Raw genomic sequence first — 20,807 nt, forward strand, 5'->3', positions numbered from 1 at the left:
ATAGGATGAGGAGGCAAGCCGATGACAGTCTGGTGCTCACCAAAATTAGCTGGGTGAAGCACCCGTTTTTAAAATGTGTGCCCCTGCTAAACCGCCACTATCGCGTGGCTAAACGGGGGTCCCTTACCCCCCGAAATCCCCCTCCGTGCAGGCGGGGATCTCTTCCGGATTGAGGCAGGGCTAACCGCCACAGCCCTGCCCCACGCGCGTCTGTCAGCGCGTATCTCCGCCTCTCCCCCCGCCCCTTTCTTCCTTCACTGAGAAGGGCGGGGGAGAGGCGGCGATGCGCAGCCCTGCCTCTGACACGACTAGAGGCAGGGCTGGGGGGGGGGGGTTGGGGTGAATGGACCCCCGTTTAGCCGCGGGATAGCGGCGTTTTAACTATGAGCTCTGAAGCGAGAATTATTCTCGCTTCAGTGTCTCTTTAAGAGCCTGGTAAGAACACTGAATATGGGTGTTATAGTTTAATTTCACACTGGGGTGATTATTGCATTGAGAGTGGTTAAAGGACAACTGAAGTAAGAAGAATATAGAGGCTGCCATATTTATTTCCTTTTAACCAATACTAGTGTCCTGTCAGTCCTGCTGATCTATTGGCTGCAGTAGTTTCTGAATCACACCAAAAACAAGCATACAGCTAATCTTGTCAGATCTGGCAATGTCAAAAACACCTGATCTACTGCATGCTTGTTCAGGGGGCTACGCCTAAAAGTATTAGAGACAAGGGCTCAACAGAATAGCCAGGCAACTGGTATTAAAAGGAAATGCATATGACAACCTCTATATCACTCTGACTTCAGTTGTCCTTTAAATTGAGGAAGTGTTTGGGCAGCATAGTGGTGTAGTGAATAACACTCATGCCTTGCAGAGCTGGGTCATTGGTTCAAATCCCAGCTAGGGCACGAGCTGCAGGAGTTTGCATGTTCTCCCTGTGTCTGTGTGGGTTTCCTCTCACATCCCAAAACATAGATGGACTTCCCCTAAATTGGCCCTAGACATATATACACTACATCATACATACTGTACATAGACATGACTATGGTAGGAATTAGAGTGTGAGCCCCTCTGAGGGGCAGTTGTATGACAAGACAATATACTCTGTACAGAGCTGCAGCGCTATACCAAATATTATTGTGGGGGTTAAGACAGACAGCATTCAGCAGCAGCCTCCATCCTCAGCAAGTCATCTTCTCTAAATTGCAGCTGACTGCAATCATTGTTTGTTTAGGTCACCTAGCTGGCATTAAGGTAGCCATTCACTGGTCGATTTGCCATCAGATTCGACCAACAGATAGATCCCTCTCTGATCGAATCTGATCAGAGAGGGATCGTATGGCTACCTTTACTGCAAACAGATTGTGAACCGATTTCAGCCTGAAACCGTTCACAATCTGTTGTGGTGGTGGTGCTGCTGCCGCCACTCCCCCCGCATATATTACCTGCTCCGCCGGCGCGAGTCCTCCCGGTCACCGCTGCTCTGTCTACAGGTCCGGCATGCTTTGCTTCTTCCTGCCCGGCAGGAAGTTTAAACAGTAGAGAGCGGGCAGGAGGAACTGAAGCATGCCGGAGACCAGCGCGGACACGGAGCAGCGGAGACCGGGGGTAGTCGCGCCGGCGGAGCAGGTAATGTATGAGGCTCTATTGCGTCGGTCAATCGAACGCCGCTAGCGACGCGCTCCCTACCCGCGGGCGATCGACGGTAATTTTCCGCACAGAGCGATCGGATGAAATGGATCGAAATTCGGCGTGTAGCGTGAACGATTGGCAGCAGATTCGATCCCAGTGATCGAATCTGCTGTCGAAACGGCGGCAAATCGGGCCAGTGTATGGCCAGCTTTACAAGTCCTTTGGAGACTTTGCATTGTGTACTCTGCACTTTATCAGATTAAAAGTGCTCCTGCTGGTTACAAGACATTAGCAGAGATCTCCTACCAGAGGATCACAGGTCACGTGCAGAGTGCGCAAAGTTCTCCCGGCATCAAGAGACAAGCAGCCGGGAAAGAGGGGGTGGGGCGGCAGAACTCGTGCACTCACTGCCTGATTACATGCGAGTCAGCCTCGGAGCTGCCTGGAAAGGATGGGACTGGCTGCTGACATTCATGCAGCCAGCTCAGGAGGACAGAGAAGGCACATTATCCGGATTCACTGGGGGAGAAGAGTCTGCCTGAAGCTTCAGGCTCTCTCTCCAGCACTAGTGCGTCTGCGTGTTCGTCCCGACTTCTGTTGCATGATGGTCCCGCCCCCTCCAACACGCACAGCCTATCACAGTATCACCAGGAAGCATGAGGTTACACAGGCAGAGGGAGCGCTCCTGCAGTTGTGTACAGTGTCAGCTTTATGGGAGAGCTGAACGCCGCTAATTGCTAGCAGGCTATGGCGTGCTACTGCCTGCAGTTTAAAGTTTATAGAACGGACTTTTGCCAGGTGGGCGGGGTTTTAAAACACCCGGGAGGCCCGCCCACCTAATCAGTCCTGGGGAGAACACTGTGCTAGGTACACACCATACAATTTTCTGTTTGCTTCACCTGCCAGATAGATTTTTATACAACATGTCAATTGACCACAACGGATTGAGATTTTCCAGCAATCTCCATGCATTTGACAGATTTCAACCCAAACTCAAATCATTGACCAGACATACTTGTTAAAGCACAAACTTTCATCCAATTCAATAAAATTATCAAAATCGGATGGTGGATAAGGCTGCAAAAGTTGCCATAAACCCAGAACAAGCATACGATTAGATATGTCTGAATCACACACCTGAAACAAGCATTCAGCCAATTCAGTCAGATTTTTGTCAGACACCACTGATGCCAAAATGATTAGCAGGGCTGCCAGGCAACTGTTATTGTTTACAGTGGTATAGTCACCATAAAAATCAAATTTCAACATCAACTGGTTTGAGTGTATTAAGTGATAAAGGTGCTAATCCTGCATTTAAAAAAAACTTTCAAAACTTTTTCTGCTGTTATGATTTGGAGTTATCACATACTTAAGGAGCACTGGCCCTTTAGTAGTCGGTGCCAAAGAATTGCATGCTAGGGGTTCTTTTTATCTATAATCTATTCCTCCTCTTTCCTCTATTTCCCTGCCAGCTGCTTATCTGAAACCTAATCCCCTACTCATTTGTGTTTACAAGCAAGGCTGAGGCGACTGAGCGATTGGAGGAGACAAGAAAAAAAGTGAAGGGCAGAAATGACATCACGAATTACCCTTAACTGTGGGCAAAAGACATGGCCCCTACCACTAACAGAATTCTCATAATTATATAACATTCACTGAAATCAAAACGTGGACAGTATAATACATGTGTTATGTAAGTAGATCAAGTATTTATCTACTTATATATGTGTTTTTTCCCCTGGCATTGTATGGCTGATCCTACTGCTTTAAAAGGGGGGAGGAAAAAAGAAAAAAACACACACACACACCTCTCACTTCAGGTAGATAAGAACTGGCTCTACTTACATAACATATGTATTGCACTACCCACGTTTTGATTTTAGTGATTTTTCTACAGTAAAAAAAAAAATCCTTAGAATTTCCAATTTTAAGTGTGGCTATTTTGAAGCCAATTCTGATTATTTCCTCCCTTAGTCTCCTCTGCCCCATTTGCCTGCCTTTCACTATTGTGCATTGTCGCAGCATGAGAAATATTGCCCAGAGAGGAACAGATGTGTGGGAGGGGAAACAAGGAGGGAAAGAGGCTTCAGCCAATCAGGCACCATTAGTTAAGTCTGGAGGGAAGTACAGGAAAAAAAAAAAAAAAAAAAAAAAAAAAAAAAGAGGACAACCCAGCATGCCCTGCAATTTCCTTTTTGCGTACCAATTTTTTTTGTTACCAAATAAGAGTCAGGGAAACTGGGGAATGATCATTTAACAAGTAATAGTGATTTTAACTTTTGGATTGCCTGGTTAGCATCCCTAATACTTGTTTATCAGATGAAAATAAAGAATTGATTTTTATTTTATACCCTACAGTTACTCTTTAAATAAGCACAAGCAGTAAGCTCATCCCTTCAATGGAATAGAATGTCAGGGAGGTCCATTTCCACAGAACGACAACCTCTGAAGACTCACCTGGACGAGGGCATAGAAGATCTTGAAGATCTGTTTCTGGATGAGGACAGACTGTTCGGATGTGTCGGGGAGAAGCTGGATAAAGCGTTCCTTCAGCATGGGCAGGAAATGCTGCATAGCGGCTATCAGTGGGGTCCTCTCTTCTGGCTTTTTGTACCTGGAGGAAAGCCACAGAGTACAAAATTGAACAGGTAGTGCAACATGAGGGGCTGTTTACACTAAATATGGTACAGTGCTCTGTGCTGATCACTCTGCCTGCCTCTTCCTGGGCTCCGTATTCCATTACAAAGTTACAATGCGATTGATGTCTAAGTGCATGATCAGCAACAGTAAATCATTCTACAATCGATTGAAAGTATCCAAAATGACAGCCGATTACTGTGCAATTGACAAAATGTTATGCTCAAATGGACAGAATTTTGCTTTTTAGCCAGACATCAAACCACTTTCATTAAACAGCCAAAAGTATACAATTCACCTTCGATTTGGGTTAAGAACAGAGTCTGAAGGTCAATCACACACACAATGTGCATGGCTATCTTAAAGTGTACTTTAGACAAAAGTCCTCTCAGGGTTTATACTTAGCTGGGGGCTTTCTTCCAGCTCCCTTGAGGCCGCTCGCTGTCTCCCCAGGCTGCTCCTGTCCCTCACTGGATGGTCTGGAACCCGGGCAGAGTCACGCATGTGCGGACTGGCCGGGAGCATCCTGCATCTGCACAGTAGTACTGCAGTAAGACAGCAAAGCTCCGAACAGCCTCAAGGGGGCTGGGGAAGCCCCAGGCAAGTATAAACCCTGCATCAGACATTCACACAAGACAATTCTGCAAACTTTGCCAGTGCAAATCATGAGATATTACACACAGTATGCAAACAAGAACGGTTTCTGTAAAGGTGCCCATACATGGTACAATTTCATTTTTTTGATTAGATAATTGAGTTCAATTATTCCGTTAGATCGAATATATAGATTTTTCCAGCATGTCCGATCAGTTTTGTTTGTCGAAAAAAACTGGATAATCGTTCGAATTTCTTTATCGAAAAAAAAAAAAATTCTACTTTCATTCGATTATTTAGATTGAAAAAACAGGAAAATCGAATGTTTTCATTGTATCGTGTATGGGCACCATTACACTGGTCAGGAATGGAGATGCTGTCACTTACTCATAGTTCTTCACCAGCTGGTACAGGCAGAGCAAGATGCCCAACCAACAGGCACTGTTATCAGACTGCAGATAGAAGCCGATCTTCTCTACTACAGCCGTCCAGCGATTGGGGTAATCGTGTTTGATAATGTGATGGATACACGTGGTCAGCTGGACCCTGTATAATAAATTTAAAAAAAAAAAATGTTACAGCAATCAATAGACAAGCCATTGACAGTGGAATAAAAAAAAAAAAAAAGTATCAGCAGGACTGACAAGGAACTGGTATTGTTTAAAAGGAGACACCCATATCCTAAGTTTAGGTTCCCTTTAAGCCCCTTCTTCCCTCTTGTACTGGAAGTGCTTGATGTCATGAGTTTACCTCTGCAGTGCACATGAGACTTCATGAAACATGCATGAGTTCACAAAAAAAAAAAAAAAAAAAAAAAAAAAGCTTTCAGTACATATCTGGCCACATGCTTGTCCTGCCCAACAGTAAAATCATTAGTTGCCAAAACTGGGAACGGGACGACAGGACACCAGAGGTCATAGTTGGTGGCAAGTGCTTCTTACAAGTTACCGAGTTCTTGAACCGGCGACAGTATATCTACACACCTTGAGACTTCATATTAGCTCCAGGGGCGTAGATATATGTACTCTGACGCAAACAACCGCCACACGCGTTCCCGTCGCCGCTCATTAGGGCACAGATTGGTGAATGGGAACAGGTGCTCCCAAAGCCGTTCAAAGTGCCTGTAAACAGTATTGCACTGCAGGCAGTGTGTATTGTTCCGTTGCAACTCGCCACTCTGCACAGCGATCAGAGTAGAAAGCTCCAGGGAATTAAAGTTGCATTTCGATGCAATTATATTGTCCATTGCACCGCAAGTGTGAAAGGAGCGGGGCACAGGCACTGAGAAGATTGCAGCCTATAATGGGTTTGGTGTAGGAAGTGGTTTTTAACTGGGCTCGAGTGAGGTTATTTAAAGGACCAACATCATGAAAAATTGTCAGAATTTAAAATCCAGGTGTACACATACTTATAAGATGTAAATTTCTCCAAGAGTGAAATGCACTACAAATTCTTTTTCTACTATGATGCAATTGCTTACAGTAGGCAGTAAAAATGACAAGTTTTGGACTAGTCCATCTCCTTATAGGGGATTCTCAGCATCTCCATGATTTACAAAAGCTCTATTCTAAAATGCCAGTCAGGCTCCCTACCATTCACACTAAATCTGTCAGTGTGTCTGAGCAACTTCCATTCAGTAAGATCTAAAAATAAAGAATCCCCATGAGGAGATGGACTCACCCAAAATCTGCTAGATTTGTACTGTCTACTGTAAGAGACAGGCATATTGGAGAAAGGTAATTTCTGGTGCATCTAACTTGCCATAGTGGTCCTTTAGGCTGGTTTCACAGTGGGACGTTACAGGCGCACGTTAGAGCAGCCTGTAACGCACCCCACCGCACAGCAATGAAAAAAAATCAATGGGCTGTTCACAGTGCCCACGTTGCGTTACTTAGTAACGCTGCACCATAAGACAGCGTACTGCATGCAGTACTTTATAAGCGGCAGAGCCGCGTTAGACTGCTTGCACATGCTCAGTAATGTTGGGGAGGAGCGGAGAGCGGCCAGGCACATGGCTAATTAATATTCACTGCACGGTGTGACGTGCAGTGTTTACTTCCTGAAGCGGCGATTGGCCGGGCGGGACCACGTGATGCCGCATGCGTCCAAGAGTACGCATCACGGACGCCAGAGTGAGCTGCACAACGCGGCTCACTCTTGCGTCCACATCAGAGAGCACCAGGCGTTGCGTTAGGGGCACTTTATGCGACCATAACGTCCCCTAAAACGCAACGTCCTACTGTGAAACCAGCTTAAGGGACATCAGCTAATCAAAGAAATAATACAGAGACAAAAACAAGCTCTTCAGCTGAGTGCTGGACAAATCTAGGAAGACATTTGTGCCTACAGTGGGGCTTAAATCTGAGCACACCAGGCCAATGATGAAGCTATTCCCACACACTTACCTGATCAGCTCTGGCGACTGGATGATAGCTTCTATAATATTCTCCCGGATAAAGTGGCGATCCTCCTCTGGAATTGTGTGGGTTGGGATCTCACCCGGGGTCGGCTCCCTATCCGGCCAATACTGTGTGATCATGTTTTTTAAATAAATAACGCCTGTGGGTTGTGAAGGAGATTAGTAAATTCTTAGTTCACAGCAAACTGACACAGCTACAGACAATGCAGATTGCTAAGAGACCCTGTCTGTACTAAAACTCTGGGGTGTGTGGACGACATTTCATTTCCAGTGACAGTCTTTTATGCCACCTCTGTATGCAGTAGTCATTTTTTTGCCATCCTGCCTGAAACCCCAGCTGCCAAACCTTTTCAAGTAAGGCAAGCATTCAGACCTTCACTGAAAACAGTTTCACTTAAAAGGGAAGGTTCAGGGAGGGTGCCTAAAAAATAAAAATCAATTTCCACTTACCTGGGGCTTCCTCCAGCCCGTGACAGGCAGGAGGTGCCCTCGCCGCCGCTCCGCAGGCTCCCGGTGGTCTCCGGTGGCCGACCCGACCTGGCCAGGCCGGCTGCCAGGTCGGGCTCTTCTGCGCTCCAAGGCCCGGCACTTTTGCGTCCCACGCTGGCGTCATCGGACGTCCGCCGGGCTGTACTGCGCAGGCGCAGTAGTTCTGCGCCTGCGCAGTACAGCGCGGCGGACGTCCAATGACGTCAGCGCGCCGGCGTGGGACGCAGAAGTGCCGGGCCTTGGAGCGCAGAAGAGCCCGACCTGGCAGCCGGCCTGGCCAGGTCGGGTCGGCCACCGGGAGCCTGCTGAGCGGCGGCGAGGGCACCTCCTGCCTTCCACGGGCTGGAGGAAGCCCCAGGTAAGTGGAAATAGATTTTTATTTTTTAACCACCCTCCCTGAACCTTCCATTTAAAGGGATCCATAAACCTACACAAAATTTTTTGTTACCTGGGGCTTCTACCAGCTCCCTGCAGCTGTCCCGTGCCCTCGCAGTCACGATCGGATCCTCCTGTCCCCCGCCGCCAGCTACTTTTTTCGGCCGACAGGCTTACTGCGCAGGCCTGGCCATGCGTCTCCTACGCATTCCTGTCCGCAACAGGGCCCTGCGTAGGACGCTATTGCAGACGGAAACGCGTAGAATGCTACACCTGACCAGGTCTATCGGCAAAGTGAAAGTAGCTGGCGGCGGGGGACAGGAGGATCCAATCGTTACTGCGAGAGGACTGGACAGCAGCAGGGGGCTGGTAGAAGCCCCAGGCGAGTAAAACTGATTTTATTTTGTAGGCTTAAGTGTCTCTTTAAGCAGGGAACACACTTGTCTTTCAGTTTTCGCGTGCGTTTTTCTGCACACCATGTGTGTTTTTACGCAGTAAAAAAAAAAAAAAAAAAAAAAAAAAAAAAGAAAAAGTTTGCGTTTTTTTTACAGCAGCTAATGTAACAGATAGAGATAACTGACAACATTTGCAGAATGTCAGGGTTTTTTCTGCATGCGAAAAAAGCATGAAGTGTGAACTAGCTCATTGATTAACATCAGTTCTCAGTTTTTCTGTGCAGAAAACGCGCACGAAAACAGTCAAGTGTGTACCCTGCCGTAAATTAAACCTGTTTGCATTATGCTAATGCAATAAAAGGAGCATATTTACTACTTGGTGGTGGTGCCAGCCTTCATCCCTTTTTGTTTTCTTCTTCTCTCATACAGCAACATGCAAATAAAACACCAGCACATGTATACTTGCCTGCTTGCCGCACGGGGAGGTCCAGTTGCTCAGACATGGTAATCTGCAGCAAGGTGGATACAAAAGTCACCGACTTGTGAGCCTGGAAGACAAGAAAAATAAGGTGAGGTGAAAGGCAAACGCAACAGGTCATTTAAACCCGAGAGCAGAAACCGCTCAACATCAAGCCACCAAACAGAACTCAATCACTTAAAGTGGACCTCAACTCATGCACGGAACACAAGAAAAACACAGATTAATCCACCCAGTTTGTGAAGAGCCTGTCTAATTACCCCTCAGCTGCAAGTAATTACAATTGTACTTAGATCTCTCAGCTGCACCAGCACAGGAATCTCGGCAGCATCAGCTAATTAGTTAACACAGCACGTTAACCCTTGTGTGTACACACTTGAAAGATAAATGAAAGATCTTAGACCAATCTTACCACCCTTCATGTAGTATGAGAGCCATACTCTACACAGTCTATTCTATTGAGCTGAACTCCCCATCAGATAAAAATCTTTGCAAGATGCTGCACGCAAAGATGCTGTACACATGCAAAAGATCAGTATCTGCAAAATGCATTCACCTCATACACACCTTGTTTAACAGACATTCATCTGCATATCTGACAATCACCTGCAGATCTGAAAATCCATCCTGGTGGATCTGATCTGCAGATGAAGGTCTGTTAAACAAGGTGTTTATGAGGCTCTGCAGAGCTCAGACTATGAATGCATTTTGCAGGAACTGATCTTTTGCAGGAACTGATCTTTTGCAGGAACTGATCTTTTGCAGGAACTGATCTTTTGCAGGAACTGATCTTTTGCAGGAACTGATCTTTTGCAGGAACTGATCTTTTGCATGTGTACAGCATCTTTATGTGCAGCATCTTGCAAAGATTTTTATGTGATGGGGAGTTCAGCTCCATAGAATAGACTGTGTAGAGTATGGCTCTCATACAAGGAAGGGGGTAAAATTGGTCTTATGCTGGGCATACACTGTCAGATAATTCTTATAGAGCCGCTGATGGCTCAATTGATAAGATCCAACCTGTCCAATACCCTGCTAGATCGATACTGCGCTCGATACCGGCGGGGAGAACAATGGGAAGAAACGAGCGGCTGATTAGCAGCGCCCGCGGGGACGAGCGGGAATCGATCCGCACAGGCAAGCGGTGACGCGCTGGCTCGAAACCGGTGCAAAAACTAAGTGTATGCCCAGCATAAGATCTTTCAAGTGTGTACACACCATTAGTCTGCTTCGATGAAAGAAGTAGACAGTGCAGATATATTGGAAGGAGTTCTGTGGGCTGCTATTTCTTATGTTTCAGAGCAGAGAAGAAGTTGAGTCCAGGTCCGCTTCAAAAAGCTGTACTTACAAATATTAACCAATTAATGCAAAATGGATGTTTTAAAATTATCGTTTTGCATTAGCACATCGATCGAAATATGCCCAGGGGTGCTGCCCATACACATGCACGCGCTCCTGCTTAATGCCGCCAATGGGCTAGCATAGAGTGGTTGAAATCCGTTCCAATCTGCTCCCTGATCAATGATTTTTTTTCCCTTCCTAAAGAGGTAGGCGGATTAGCTGCGTTTCCACAGGGAGATTACATATCGCATGCATTTTTCATGTTATTTTATGCAAATGTTTTCATGAGTAGTGTAATTGACAATGATGACATGGGAAACAGATGTGCGGTTTGAAAAAAAAAAAATGCAGCAGGCTGTCCCTATTATTTTTCCTGAAAGGATCTGCATGAAATATAAAATGCAGTGAATGGAAAACTTGTACTGTTTAAAAAGGAAATATAAATGGCAACCTCCATGTTACTATTGGTATTTTAGTTAGTAACTCTTCACCTTAAAGAGAACCAGAGGTGGGGTTCTGACAATGCTATCCGCATACAGAGGCTGGGTCTGCCTATACTGCCCAGCCTCTGTTGCTATCCAGATCCCCCCTAAGCCCCCCCCGCCGTCTGCTATCACCCATAAATCACAGCCGAGCTGACGACATGCAGCGTGTCGCAGTTGGCTGCGTTTACCTCTGTACTGTCAGTCTCGCCGCTCCTTCACATAGCTCCGGTCCCCGCCCGCGATCCTTCCCTCCCCGCTGATTGGAGGGAAGGGACGCGGGTGGGGACCAGAGCTAAGGAGGAGGCAGGGGGAGCTGCGAGACACACTACAGAGGTAAACAGCCCGCCCAGCGCGGCTGTGATTTATGGGGGCTAGCAGAGCGCAGGGGGGCTTAAGGGGGGGGGGGGGGAATCTGGATAGCAACAGAGGCCGGGCTGTATAGGCAGACCCAGCCTCTGTATGCTGATAGCATTGTCAGAACCCCCACCTCAGGTTCTCTTTAAAGAGAATTTGTACTCAAATTCTTACAATAAAAAGCATCCCATTCTATTCATGATGTTCTCCTGGCCCCCTCTGTGTAATTGCCAGTTTTAGGCACCGCTAAAACACATGGCATGTGATAGGCTGAGAGGAGCTCAGTCTGACTCATACAGAGCCTGCAGGGGGCGTGGAGAGTGTGTATATCTTCTATCCTATCACAAGCAGAGCAGCACATTACTGCCTGAGCCCGACAAAGCCGTCAGAGGAAAGATGATTAGATTATATAACAGAGATAATACAGCCACTGTGCAACTAGGAAAGGCCGCAGTAATCCAGACCACATTAGAACAGGTATAGGAACTTAAAGGTTAGAAGAAATAAGGCTTCAAATTATGTTGGAGGTACTTTAACGGCTGGAACCCACTAGAGCGATTTTTTGAGTGTTTAGGGTCATACCATACATGCAAAAAAAATAAATAAATAAATAAAAAAAAAAAAAGAGACAGTTTTTAGGTTGTGGGAGGAAATGCAACCCCAGGACGAAATTCCAGCAGGGAATCTATGGGCTGGGACGACATCACTATGCAGTGTTCTCAGAATTTTTTCCCCAGCTGGGCGGCATGAAAAAGTAGCTGGGTGGGGCGCAACCAGAGGACAGCAGGACAATTCTGCTTACATCAGAGGAGGAGGCGAGCCCATGACAGCTGGGTGCTGTCAAAATTAGCTGGGTGGAGCACCCGGCCTAAAGAGCCTGAGGAGAACACTGCTATGGCTCGTCGATTGTCCACCGCTCCTGCCCCACCCCCAAACTAGATACTTTTGATTCTTGGTCAAAATCTATTGAATGTACCATTTAAAAGGAATCTGTTCCTATTGGATAGGATCAAAGGGATTGAATCTGCAGATAATCAAATGGGAAAATTGATGTGTGTATGGGCCCCCTTAGAAGCCCTGCTAAAAGGAGATCAGGTAGGCAGCACACGGGCAGATTACTCTCACTGATACCAAGAAAATGTAATATATAGTACAACAGTAATCTGAAATAAACAAAAAAAAAAAAAAAAAAAGTCTAGTCCTCCCACTATAACCTTTCCATCCCATTCAATAAAGCGCACAGACCGGCAGCAGGCATTGTGGGTTGTGCACATGGCTGTGCATTACTCAGGGATGCCTGGCCTATGAGGTCAGCCTGCTGGAGGGGTAGCAGAGGTCAGCTCTTCATGTCGCTGAGTCATCAGCAGAAGCGTTCCCTCATTCTAGGACAGGAAGAGCCATCTCAGCACAGGAGGAAGCCCGCTAATAACCTCATTCAAAGCATGAACACTGCTCAATCTCTACAGTACAGCAGACTGGCTATAGGATCTAAGGCAACCAAGAGGACCAGCCACTCACCTCTGCACAGTTTAGCTAGCAATTTATGCCCGATATAACTAACTTGTAGCTGACACATCAATAGAATTCATATTCTATTCTTGATGTGTCAGTTAGCTACAAGTTGGTCATATCACAAGTTTGAAGACCCAGGCCACCCATCCGCAAATTTTCTTGGTTAAGTAAGGTGAATTGGGGACTGAGACACTCCCCCTTTAGAACAGGATTTCTATTTACAGAGAAAATCTACCTTCCACCCAAACTATCACAGGCATATTTTGGAAGTTTCAATTTTGTATAGCTAGAAATGAACTGCAGGGGGTGCCCCATTTAGTGAAGCAGCCTGCACACCACTAATTGCAGACACATCACAAACTGCAAGCAAAGTCTCATTTCCCACAGAATTCAGCTGCACCAGCAGAACGTGCACAGCTGGAGCGCCTGCTACACACAGTGACTAAAGGAGAATCCTAATCCTCTGTTCCCATCTACATGATAAACAGGAGTTCAGCAAACGGCATCACTGTGCCATCTCTGTATAGTAAACCTTGCTTTATCTATCATTTCTAAAAGGCTACCCATAGCTATACACATGGATAACCATACTGGCCTTTTACTGGTCATACTGGCGAGGAAGTTAACTTACCTAACGCACCCACCTTATGGTGCCCATACACTGTACAATAAAAACTTTAAATTTTCCTATTTAATTAACCAAAGCGATCGAATGGTATGAAACCTTAACCTCCCTGGCGGTGCATTTCTGTCTGGAATTATGAGTCAAAAGCGGTACATTTTTTTCAAGTATTTTAGGCTAATAATTCTTAAGTCATAACTCACCAAAATATGCCAGAATTAAAGCCTGGTAGACACTCTGCTTATAAATAGAAGACTAGAACACAAACTTGTTGAATTTATAAAATGTATTAATAAACTTAGAGACTCTGTAACCTCAAAAACAAGCGAGACCCCTGAGGGACGGAGGACGGCGTGGGAAGCCTCATTAGGATCCGGAGGCTTCCCCCACCCGAGGCGAGTACCCCCCCAGGGGACGTTTTGACGTTACAGATCCTCTTTAAAAAAAAAAAAACAATTGTGAAACTGCACAAATAAGGCAGGCAGAGTAGTCAAAATCCAGGCAGAGGTCGGTGCAGGCGGCAGATGACACACACGGCTCACTTTTTCCTACGCCTAAAATTCAGGTTAGCTTTAAAATTAGCCCCGCCCCCAACCACCGATTGGCCGCCGGGTCCCCGGAAGAATAGCAGGGACATGGGGATCTCGGCGGTCGAAAACATATGTAGGTAGCTGGGGGAGAAGCCTGGGTCCCGCTGCACAGCGCTGATCACGCGCCAGACCCAGAAAATGTGCGCACGCAGCCATTTTTCCGGTATTACCGCTCCTAGCACACGAAGTGGAGCGCGTGCTCAGGTCGGGATTACAATAATTTTTTTTGATTAAGAAAAAAAAAAAAGAATCAATTATCCCATTTATTTTTCAATAAAAATCTAAGCAGATATGTTGGAAAAAATCGTTATATTCTAACGAAATTGAACAAAATTACCTAATCGAGAAAAAAAATGGTACCATGTATGGGCACCACAAGATGATACTCTTCACATCCCATGTCACTCCCATGCATCCTCCTGGGTTGAAGAAAGCATGGGAGTGAGTGCGTCTAAGGTGGATACATTGTGTAAGTTCAACCCAACACCTACAGGAACCTTTAAGGGCCCGTTTCCACTTGTGCGGTGGGAACCGCCGCAGAAAATTTTGCATGTGGATGCGAATTTTCATGCGAATACGCATAAGATTTTGTATGGATGACTGTATGCAAATTTAACCATGGCAGTGCCTGTGTACTTTTCCATTGTTTGTATGCGAAATCGTATGCAAATTTGCATGAAAATTTGCATACCAAAACTGCATGCAAATTTTCTATTTAATACATTGTATGCGAATCACATAGCGGTATGCGAATTCTGATGGCAGATTTTTTTCTGCACAGAAAAACGCTAAAAAAATCCTGACAAGTGGAAACAGTCCCATCCACTTGTATTGTTTATGCAAATCTGCATGCAGATTTGCTCTAGTGGAAACGGGCCCTAACTGTGCATGTGTACACAACTTTACGCAAAAGGTGGATCGGCGCAACACCAGGCCGCCTCCAAATGGCCTCCATCAGAGATGCGCTGAGCCCCCCCAGGAACTACAAACGCACCTTGAACCCAAAAGAACACAACTTTAGGTTAGTATCATTCTGTACAAACTGAAACGGCGGGGCACAGACCACTCTCTGAAGCCCACGGCCTGCAAGTCTCTACTGCAGGAAGTGGTAAATGAGCTGCCTGCTGACCAGGTAGAACACATTTGACATTAGTTCTGTCACAGAAAGCTGCACAGAAGTACAAGAATTATTTCAGCTGAAGTTGCAGTATGTCTGTTTTTATGTTCGAAGCAGAGACAGCAATTTCCTGTGTCAAAATTTTGATGAACCATGGAAGTGAAAGGTAGGGTGAATCAGGGTGAAGTGCAGGAAGAGCACTAGGACGTTGCCCGCTGCTCTTTGTAGGCCGCAGTATGCCTGATGGCGATGCAGAGCAGCGATGTGACAGCAGAATCGGAGACTGACACTGAAAGAGACGCAACTGAAGATTAATGGCTGGCACAGCCCTTCTGAAATCAAAGACATGCTCCTCCGACCGATCCATAATCCGCTACAGAGAGTACAGATCCCTGAGACACGCGTTCAATTAACACCTTTTTATTCTGCAGGCCTGTCAAGGACAGAGTCACCCACACGGGTTGCCCTGCTCTGGGAAGAGCAATCTATTCTGAGGAGTGCAATGGACCAAGCACAGCACAGCCATAGAGCAGATTATACTGGAAATGAATGACTTCGCTGAAGGCAACAAGGCTTATCCCACACAGCGGCGCAACACGTAAAGCCTGCTATCCACCCAATGGGCTTATGCCAACCGCTTACCTACTATGGGAGATACAATACAAATGAAGCTGCCTAACACTAAAAAAGATGTGGCCGAGCTCAAGCAGCTTTGTTTCCATGGAGTGTTGAGGTACACCACTTCAATTTTTCCCCTCAAAAATAACTTGTGGCATTTACAGCACATGCACGCCATAGTTTGCCCAGCGCTGCATTATAGTAGGGACACCATTCAAGGACTGTGAGCTCCTCTGAGTGACAGTAACATGACTCTGCAGAAGAAGTCAGCACTACATAAAATGGATAACAACAAGCACTGGCTAGAGAAGGACAGCTTTCCATGTTAGTTGAGATACTCTATTGCAGGGCCTTTCAACCCTGTCCTCAAGTACCACCAACAGTGCATGTTTTGCAGAAATCCACAAACATGCACAGGTGAGCTAATTAGTGCCTCATGAGAGCTGATTAACTACCTCTGGATTTCCACAAAACATGCACTGTTGGTGGTACTTGAGGACAGGGTTGAAAAGACCTGCTCTATCGTACCACTGAGATCTCCAGGTCACATGATCTATTGCTGCAGGTGCTTCATCAGAATGCATTTACACAATTGTGTATTTTCCCTGCAAAGTCTGCCAAATGATTCAGGTGATCAATACCAACAGTTTTGATTCTCCAGAAACACTTCAATGACCTGAAGTCTGAAAAGTATTATTAGTATTACACACACAGAAGAGTGTCAGCTTCTAAGAGGGGCTGTGCCCAATCAGGTACAGTCACACCTGCAGAGCAACTCCTAAAACCCACAGGAGCTCTTAGGGCTCTTTCACATCAGAGCTTGCGTTGGAGAACGCTCAAAGCATACGTTTTGTTGTATGCATTTTAATGCATTTTGATATACGTTGCACTGCAGTGAGTGCGCGTTTTTAATCCGTTTTCAATGCGTTACAGGACATAGGAAAACGCAGGTATTTTTTTTTTCTTTTAGTTTTCAACTTTCTACATTGTTCCTCTGTTGCATTCTGGGACTGATTGCCTGCGTTAACGGATTAAAAACGCGCATAGTGTGCGTTTTACATTGACTAACATTGCAACGCATAAAGCTAGCGTTGGCCAAAAAACTGCGCCTGGGTGCAGTGTAACGCAACGCACAAAAAGGCTGCGTTATATGTGAAAGCTAAAATGAAAGTCTATGGACTTTCCTTTCACCTTGGGTAACGCAAACTTTACCCTTTGCGTTGAAACGCAGAAAATCTGCCCTAATGTGAAAGAGCCCTTACTAAAGGTGCTCCGCACAGTGCCTGTAAACACCAGCAGCAAGGTCTGCTGTACATGCAGAGTTAACAGCCCAACCCCAAAGTTTCACTTTCATTCCTTTCCCATTATGTCATGCTGGAGCCCAGACTCCGGGAAATGACTGAAATCAGGGTGACGCAGAGCACACCACACCGGGAAGTATTCTGCAATCCTCAGGCTTAAAACAGGAGGCAGCACATACCAGAACACACAGACATACAACTAATCCTGTAGCAATACCAGAGACTCCATAGCAGTAATCTAAAGGGATATTGAGCTGCCATAGTGTTGCCAACTCCCCCAAACCTTTATTTGAATGGGGTGGTGGGTGTCTGTGTAAATACTCCGCCTCCTCAGGTTAGGATTCCACCGACAGACTCCTCTTATTTGCATATTGCAATCCTGTTGATTGAAAGTATATAACATGAAATGCATCTTAGCTGCCAACGCTTAGGAATTTTAAAAGACAACTAAAATGGGCACTACAGCGAAAAACTAAGATTTAAAATATGTGCAAACATATACAAATAAGAAGTACATTTTTTTCCTGAGTAAAAGCAGCCATAAATTACGTTTCTCGTGTAATGCGGTCACTTACAGTAGGCTGTAGAAATCTGACAGAAGTGCCAGGTTTTGGACTAATCCATCTCTTCATAGGGGATTCTCACCAAGGCTTTTATTCTTTATAAAGATATTCCCTAAAAATAATTTAAACAATTATGCTGGCCAGCCTCCCTGCACAGTTTTTTGGCAGTTGGACAGAGCAAATGCCATTCACTAAGTGCTTTTGATAATATATCCCTGAGAATCCCCTATAAAAAGCGATGGACTAGTCCAAAACCTGTCACTTCTGTCAGATTTCTACCACCTACTGTAAGTGACAGCAATATAGGAGAAAAGTAGTTTGTGGCTCATTTTACTCTGGAAAAATGTACTTTTTATTTGAATGTTTGCACATATTTTACAGTTATTTGCTGTAGTGCCCCTTTAAGTGAGACGGATATGGAGCCTGCCATGTTTATTCCCTTTTGAACACCACCAGTTACCTGGATATCTGGCAGATCTTCTGCCTCTAATATTTTTAGTCATAGATTAAAACTAGTCCTTGGTAAGAGTACTTGTAGAAGGTACAGACAGGAACAAAGAACATCTATCAGGCCCTAGGCAAGGTGACTGTGGGTACATGTAATGCTGGATACACACGGTGCGTTCGCGCACTCGATTTTCCCGTCGATTCATTTCCAACATGTCAGATTTGGATTTTGATGGATCGTTAGGTCGATTCGGCATACTTTGCATGCGAATCGACCCAACGATCCATCGAAATCCAAATCTGACATGTTGGAAATAAACAAATCAACGGGAAAATCGAGTGCGCGAACGCACCGTGTGGATCCAGCATAAGAGTGATGTGCAGGTACTCTGCAGGGGAAGGAAGGGATTCTTCCTCTATTACACATTCTTCATGTACAATCTGAACCAGGTTTATAAGGAATAGACAACACCTCTGTGTTCAATGTGCACAACATTCTCAGTGGATTCCCTGCAGCTCTGTGGGGAGTGCATACGTAGAGTATAGTACTACTGTGTAACGAAGTAAACCTGAGACAGATTAAACTGAAGCTTTATACATATACTTGGGGCTTCCTCCAGCTCCCCTTCAGGCTAATCAGTCTCTCGCTGTCCTCCGCCACCTGGATCTTCTGCTATGGGTTCAGGTACTTGAGCCATGCGCATACACACTCAGCTGCCGGGAGCGTACTACACCTGCGCAGGTGCAGAATGCTCCTGGCTGTGGGAGCGGCAGATGGCCGGACTGCGCTGACCGGCTGAATTACCAGGACTCCTAGCAGAAGATCCAGGTGGCTGAGGAGGACAGCGAGGGACTGATTAGCCTGAATGGGGGCTGGAGGAAGCCCCAGGTATGTATAAACTTTTTCATCCGTCTCAGGTACCCTTTAATTCGTAGTCAAACCAAATTTTAACATATCAAAATTATTTGATTTCATAAACAAAGGGAGTGCATAAACCAGCATCAACGCAGAATTGTTTTCAGCTCATTGACCATCTCCATTAGTGATACAGCTACACATCAGGCTTTACTCTTACAGCATATATGTTATTTAGTATATATAAGAGATTCCTCTGTGTACACATATATACAGTCACAATCAGATATATATATCTAACTTCAAAAATACAGGGATTGCTTTATTAAAGCAGCACAAGTAACTTTTTTGATTGGTTTATTTCATTTTTGTGGCCTAAGCACAGCTAATATATATATATATATATATATATATATATATATATTATCTATGAAGACAGTTTAAATAGATTAGGAGACTGCATCCCCCCCCCCCCCCCCCCCCGACTCCAGGTACCCAAAAATTGTTCAGTCTCCACAGCGTGTGCGCACGCAACCTCACTTTAGCAGAACAACTGACCGTGAACTAGTTTTCACAATCTGTCAGCAGCAGATTTCAGGAAGTCCGTAGTTTGCAATCACAACACTCCAACTACCGTATGTATGAACAAACATATTGCTTTCCTTTTAAGCAATACAAGTTGCTTGGCTATTCTGCTGATCCTCTGCCTCTAATTTTTAACCATAGCCCCTGAACAAGCATGCAGCAGATCAGGCGTTTGACAATTGTCAAATCTGACAAGATTAGCTGCAAGCTTTTTTCTCGTGTGATTCAGAAACTGCTACAGCCAAATAGATCAGCAGGGCTGCCAGGCAACTGGTATTGCTTAAAAGGAAATAAATATGGCAGCCTCCATACACCTTTCACTACAGTAGTCCTTTAAAAGGTTATTATGCTGTTGTGTATCTTTCAGAGCAGGGAGGACATTCAGAGTTCATGTCTGCTTTAATCCCTCCTAACAGTACAGCAGACCTCTGAACCTTGGCTGGCTTTTTTACATTATTATTTCACTCTAAAACGTTAAACGGTGTTTTATTCCAATCTTGACATCCAAGACTTCAACAAACACAATTGCTAACTTAGCAATTGTGTTTGTTGCAGTTGGCATTCAGTTTAGAGGTGGTGGGGTGAGTTCCCTGGAGGTGAGAGGTCCAGGACTTGCCCGCACTTCCCTCTAGGTGTCGCATGGTGGTTTGGGGGCCCCAGTGAGTGAGAGAGACCTGGGGCCCCTGGGCTGTCATGTGGACCAGTGTTTGTCATCCAAGACTTCACAGATCAGGTGATCCAGCTCCTCCTATTTGGCATACTTGTTCCAGGCAATGATTACCCCATCCTCAACCGCCTGTGCCGAGTTCAGACATTTTATTTACAATGAGATCTTAATGTCTCCCACACACAGCGGTTCTCCATCAGCTGCTTATCTACCATTCATAGATTTGTTCCCGTCAGGCTGGCTGGAGATGAGAGTTCTGGGACTGAGCGCACAGCGGAACACAAGAAGTATAGATTGTATAGAATGTGCTGAACGGAGGGGAAAGTGACAGCCTGAATCATCATTTGCCATGCTCTGTAGTTCTCTAGGCTGCAGCATTGCCTGCTCAGCAGATAAAGCGGATGTAGCAGAACGCAGGGATTAATTCATCCATTATGCGGCTCAGGGACCACCACACAAGACAAGGCTCAAGCGACAAATGCTGGGCCAACTGCTAAGGGCACATTTATACACAAATCAGCCAAAACATAAAAACACCGGCCTAGTTTTTGGTGTAGGTCGTCCTTGTGCCATCCAAACAATTGTGACCGAGGCATGGATGGGACTCTAGAAGGCCTGATAGGGGTGTAAAAGGCGTGTAACTAGAAATCACACCCCCCACCCCACAAAACCAACGATTGTGTTCCCAGCCTCAGCTTCTTATTACACTCATTCTGTCCATCTCTGATGGAGCAGA

At 45.6% G+C, this 20,807-nt stretch overlaps 1 protein-coding gene across 1 annotated transcript in view; it reads right to left on the bottom strand.

Annotated features, from left to right (window-relative positions):
* Positions 1 to 20,807, bottom strand: part of IPO7 (importin 7) — a 73,790-nt gene that overhangs the window by 38,577 nt on the left and 14,406 nt on the right. The window contains 4 exon segments of the mRNA XM_068260931.1: positions 4,084 to 4,240; positions 5,245 to 5,403; positions 7,263 to 7,416; positions 9,002 to 9,083. Coding sequence (XP_068117032.1) covers positions 4,084 to 4,240; positions 5,245 to 5,403; positions 7,263 to 7,416; positions 9,002 to 9,083 — 552 coding nt within the window.

The sequence above is a fragment of the Hyperolius riggenbachi genome, chromosome 11 (genome assembly GCF_040937935.1).
Source record: "Hyperolius riggenbachi isolate aHypRig1 chromosome 11, aHypRig1.pri, whole genome shotgun sequence".
Lineage (NCBI taxonomy): Eukaryota > Metazoa > Chordata > Amphibia > Anura > Hyperoliidae > Hyperolius > Hyperolius riggenbachi.